Raw genomic sequence first — 6,000 nt, forward strand, 5'->3', positions numbered from 1 at the left:
AAGAATTAGAACGTGACAGGTATAAATTCTTTCTAAACATTACATTTAAATAAGTAAACAAACCCTACTACTTATATTGTCATTACTTCAAAGATGGGAAAAAATCCAGTTTTCTCTTTGATTAAAGTACAGACCACTCATCCACAGTTTCTAAGTTAAAAACAAAAAACTTAAAAGTGTACATTTTGGGGGATCAAATTTTAATTACACATTTTAATTACAATGGATAGTTATTTACCACTACTACTGAGCACTTCATTTTAGATTGGGCTTTAGTATTTTTAATTTTCAATAAAGTTTGAAAGGAATAAATTAAAAACTAAAGCAGTTTTTATTTACAGTTTTCCTAGATCAAATACTTTGTGCTATATGTTCAAAATAGGTTAAAATATTTTAAAAAGTTAAATAATCCGTAACCATTACAAAGGTATCTATCTATTTCTTCAATTGTATAATCACTCAGTACCTCCTTCTCTATCAAGAATGTGATTAAGAACATCATCATCTCCCACAAACTGAACCTCCAGCATCTTGTCTTCCATTAATTCCAGTTTATTCATCATTGCCAACCTAAACAAAGCAATAAAACATTCAAAAGTAATGAAAAATTCTTATCAACAGCCAAATAAACATTCACATAATGAATACATGTATGACATTTTAAGAAGTCTCTTAAGTATGAAAAATATATTGTACATTATTGTATTAATATCATGTTTTTGATAATAGGTAATAATTCTTTATCTGAAAAATGAAAGAGAGGTGTCTGAAACTTGGAAAAAGTCAAACCCAATCAAGGCAACTGAAATGTAATAACAAGAAAACAATTCTGCCCATTAAGAAAGCTCTAACCAATCTACAGAATAACAACAGTACCAGAAAAGGAATGGTTAATACATGAGTTTAGAAAATGGGCAACCAAACCAAAGAATGCTAGTTTGGGGGTTTTTAGTATCTGCTCACTAGAAAGATACAGTCCATTTGGAAGTATGTGTACTTCACTGGCGTTACCAAGCATGAATCCAATAATCCTCAAGCACCTCCCTTTACTATTATTGCATGTTTGCCAAACAACTTTACAACTTTATTATTGCATGAAAGCCAAATATGAATATGGCTTTCTAGGTGTCTTGGTGACTAAACAGTAAGCATACATCTTCCAGTACTTTATAGTCAGATCTTCACTGAACAAACTTGAGTTTGGCAGGCAACAGCTTAATCTACCCTGCTACTCGGACAAAATTTAGCTTCAGAACTGATAATACTAATAGCCTCAAATTAATTAATGATGATTCCGACTAGGTGCCAGCTAATCAGTTTATCCAAAAAATGAATTTTCTCTCTCAAAATCCTATTTTTGCTTTTTCTCTTGACAAGAATTACTGACTGTGTTCCTCATGAGTCAGTTATTTGCATACAGATAACTTACTAAGTGTTGCCAAGTTTTCTTCTGTAACTAGCACACTTAAATTATTTGTCTTAAGTTTCCATTTACCTTTAAAGATACTACACATTGTGCAGCTGGAAAATCCAGGTAGAGTCACCTGTAATTGGAAAAAGAACTCAGTCAGCATCAGCTAATAGGAAAACAAAAGCAACCAAAGATGTTCCTTAACAAACAAGATGAATTGATAAATGCAGTTCTTTCTTACAAAGCCAAAGGTATGATGGCATAGTAAAGGGCAAAATGACCATTGCCATTGTCGGCAGGAAACCTTGGAGACTGAGAAGATCTGGATTGAGGTGGGAAGGGGGAGGGAAAGATGGGTAGAGGGAGGAGGCCAAAATTTGAGCACTTACTATGTGTTAGACACAGTTTTGAAAATTATTATGTATTCTCATTTAATCCTTACAACCATTACATTAGGTTTATACTTTGTGTATAAAGATAACACTTCATCTATAATTTATATGACCATTGTCAGGAGAATATATTCTTTTGGGTCATCTTTCTAGTCATGATACTACTTTTTATTATGGGAATTTAGGTATATTAGGGGAAAAGTTTAATGCATCTACATGACACATGTATAAAATAAATTTACAATTTCTTTATATAAAATAAAGCTTTTTGAAGGGCGTTTGTCAGGCACTGTTTTAGGCACTTTTATGTATACCAGATTATTAAACCCTCAGATTCTTTGAGGTAGTTATTATACACATACACACACGAGTATACGTTAGGGGTACCAAAAAAATGTATGCAAGTGGACACTGGTCAACTTTGTTCAAGCAGAAGTTCGCCATAATCAGAAGTGTCTGGATGCTGATGGGAACCACTTTGAGCACCTCTTGTAGCTGCAGAAGTCAAACGTGACTTGTATTCATCTTTTGTCATCAGTATATTTTGAGTATTACAATTTTAATAGTTTTCCTTTCTTAAAATGTGCATACATTTTTGAGGGTATATATACCTCCCTACTTATAGATGCGTAAACTGAGATAAATATTAAATCACGCACCCAAATTCACACAATTAGAAAGTGTGTTAGAGCTGAAACCCCAGTTTGACTAATTACAAAGTCCCTAATCATTCTATCCCATCACATACTTCTCCTGCCATTTAATACAAATCTGTTATCCTAAATGTTTGTTTTGACCTCTGGAAACTATTTATAACATGTTTAACCATTTTCCCACATGACAGTTCAAATATCCAAGGACTTCTATAGTTCCTCTAGGTTTCCAGTTCATTAGGTTAAACATCACTAGTTCTTACCAAGCATACTTTGAAGAGCATGGCCAGATGCAGCATAATCTACATTATATTAAATTATATACTGCTGTGTTCTACAAAGGATTTGAAGCACTGACAATAAGCAAATGCAATAAAACAAGTGATAAACTATTAACACCAAGAGGGAGTCTGGGGCCAGCTGAGTGACTCAGTTGGTTAAGAGTTGGCTTAAGAGCATGAGCTCTGAGCAATGGGGCCGACGGTTCGATTCCCACATGGGTCACTGACGCTGCGCCCAAGCTGAGCTGTTGCTGAGCTGCCAACAAGTGGCAGGATGGCTCAGCTGGTATAACAACACTGCCTGTTCCATGGTGGGCTATGCCCACCCGCAACTAAGACTGAACTCGGCACCTTGAGCTGAGCTGCTGCCTGGATGGCTCAGTGGATAGGGCATGCACTCTTAACAACAAGGCTGCTGGTTCGACTCCCACGAGTGGTGGCTATGCCCACCTGCAACTAAGAATGAGCACAGCACCTTGAGCTGAGGCCACAAGCTGCCGACGGGAAGCAAGATGGCCACTGGCGTCCCCCACAACAAAGATTCAAGAACAACAACTTGGCTTCCTTCCCCAATTCCCAACACTGTTCCCTTCCCTCAATACCCCAATAAAAATCTTAAAAAAAAAGAAAAAGAGGGAGTCTGCATCAGGGAAAATATAAAGAAAAGCAGAAAATAAAATCATAGAAAGAATTCTGGCTTTAAGCTTTCTGGCAATCAAAGTGAAAAATAAGTAATGTTCAGTCACATAATTCTCATGAGCGAAAGTTTAGTAGTTCCTTCAGGGGGGAAAAAGATTTTCAAGAAAAATTTAAAAACAAACATTTTAGAAAACTGAGATTTGTCCTAGGCAATTTCCCTATGGTATTTTACATAAGAATTGACCAGACAGAGGCAACCTGACTTAAGTCTTGTTTCTAGTCCAATGTATTTATATGTCATTTCCTTGTTCAGATTTTAAGTCATCTATTATATAGCAGAGAATCACCAAAGTGAAGAAATTTATGGAAAGACCTTGGAAAAAAAAAAAACTTTCCTTTTTCTCCAAGAATTTCTGAAAAAAATACTACCCAACAATCATACAATACAATGCAAATATTTAGTGACCATTTACTCTTCAAGACACTGTCTTGGATGCTTACTTTTAAGTGGATTCCTTTCAAGGAGTTAAGGCAGTACAGCAGCACTAAATGAGTGTTAACAGCAACGCATCCTTTGAGAGCAAATAAAGGATTTACTGCAAATTTGAAAAACAATCCTTTTAAAAAGGTGATATAGGTTAGTAGTTAAGCACCAATTTTAATATCAGATAAACCTCGGTTCTGATTTTAATAACTGTGTGACTTTGGACAAAGTTGTGACGATTAAATAAAGTCATGTGCTTGGTATATGAAAATGCTAATTAAGTGTTGCTATTATGGATTTTTTACTTTAAACTTCAGCTTAGCCATGCAGAGCTCTAGTACATCTCTTTATCTCATCTAACAGAAAAAGTGCTGAATACATGATGAATGAATGGTGTCCATTTATCATGCAGTACCATTATACAAAGTTGTAGGGCCATGCTATTTTTCTTCAGATTGCAATTTAACTAGGGGAAGGTGTGATGGTTCTATTAGGACTTCAATGGTAAAACGACAAGTAATGCATCAACATCCTTTTAATTCAAAAAGCTGTACCCAAAGAGCCTGGCTTATCAACGTTTTATAATCAACACTGTCCCAGGGTGACTGTTCGGTTAGCAGCGTTCTTTTGGTGCCTCCAGTCTGGGATCTCATCAAAGGGTTTTGCCCCAGTGGTAGTTCTGGGAGGAGATCTCCTCCTCAGCCCTCATGGTACCTGCTCCTCTCCCAGGACACTTGACTTCGTTCGTTACAGATTTTTGCATTTGTCTCTTGACAATCACAAGGTTCCTTACGCCGGGAAACAAATATGTTGGTAACAGGGGTCCCTTGCACAGAGGCCTATCCCTCCTGGACAGACAGTCCTTTCCAGAGGGAGCCTCTCACCCCAGCAAGTATTTACAGACTTCGGCCCGGGCCTCACGCTGCTAACCGGCCACCCCAGGGGTCTTCGTGCCCGCGGGGACTGGGGGTAGCCTGGGGAGGTAAAACAGGAAGGCGCAGGAACCCTGCCCCGAGTGCCGGGGGGAATCCCGGGAACAGGAGCGCCCCAGCTCGCCCGCGGGGCTGGGCGCATTCTGGACTCACCTCACAAGCTTGGAGCTAAGCAGGAGAGGGAGGCAGGCTGCACCGGCGCTCCACCACGCACCGCTAGGTTTCCACCTGGCGCGGCTCCAGCAGCTTGGCGCCTGCCCGACGCTACCCCGCTGAGTGGTCGCGGCAGGGAAGGCGGCTTCCAGGGGGAAGACCAAATTTTTGGGAGCAGTACCGCAGCTGGGTCGACCAGGGGTGCCCCGGAGGCCCGCGGGGGATGGGAGGCGGGTTGCTGCACACTGAATCTCCCGCCCTGCTCAGGGGGCGGAGCCCTAGGAAACCAATAGGAAGTGGGGTTGGGCGAGAGCGATGGCTCTGCTGACCAGCCGGTGCTGACCTGCTAGCACCGCCTACCACGAAACCCGAGGGAAACTAACCCCAAAGCGCTGGGGTTTTTGGGCCTTTCCTTTCCTCCTTCCGTTTCCGGGGAAGGGAGAAGGAAGTGTTGGTTAGATGCGAGGAAGTTTGCAGAGGTGTGGTGGGCTGAGCGGTCTGTCTGTCTTGAGGCAATTTTAAAAGAGTTCATTGGTTTCTGTAGATACCTTCTTTTGAAGAAAAAGATAATGGGAATGAATTCTCGTTCTCGCTCCCTTCCTCTCTCCCTCTTCCTTCATTTGGGGATCCCGTACATCTCAAAGGCTTGGGGTAGGGAGGAGGGGAGACAGTCCTTCCTCCCTTTAATTCCCTTTTAAAGAGAATTAGGATCCCGGCACTGAGTATAGAGATAGGACCAGACTGCTAATGGAATGAAGAGACAGGGAAAACAGAATGATTAGAGGTAGAAAGAGATAATGAGGAAGAAACAATGAACCTGCTGAGATACAGTATTACTCACTAACAATATTATTTCATTTGGATTCACTCATTAATTTAAAACAAAACTACAGAGTCACCTGTGAGGAATAGAGTGAAGAAATAAAATGGAGTCATATAGTCAAACTGCTAAATTACTAAAATCAAGTAGGTTGAGGTGTGAGGAAATGATTCTATTCTTGTTTTAACTAGCCTGGGTACTTAACCTTTTGAACTTTCCAGGCCTGCATTGATGC

General features: G+C 39.9%; 1 protein-coding gene across 1 annotated transcript in view; it reads right to left on the reverse strand.

The window, feature by feature from the left end:
- ORC2 (origin recognition complex subunit 2) overlaps window positions 1-5,195 on the reverse strand; it is a 51,168-nt gene extending 45,973 nt beyond the window's left edge. Inside the window, exons 1-3 of the mRNA XM_019635609.1 lie at window positions 4,946-5,195; window positions 1,496-1,544; window positions 467-570 (exon numbers count right to left, since the gene is read on the reverse strand). Of these exons, the coding sequence (XP_019491154.1) occupies window positions 467-563 (97 nt within the window). The 5' untranslated portion in view covers window positions 564-570; window positions 1,496-1,544; window positions 4,946-5,195. The remainder of the gene's footprint in view (window positions 1-466; window positions 571-1,495; window positions 1,545-4,945) is intronic.
- Between the last annotated feature and the right edge of the window lie 805 nt (window positions 5,196-6,000).

The sequence above is a fragment of the Hipposideros armiger genome, unplaced genomic scaffold (genome assembly GCF_001890085.2).
Source record: "Hipposideros armiger isolate ML-2016 unplaced genomic scaffold, ASM189008v1 scaffold_23, whole genome shotgun sequence".
Classification (NCBI taxonomy): Eukaryota; Metazoa; Chordata; class Mammalia; order Chiroptera; family Hipposideridae; genus Hipposideros; species Hipposideros armiger.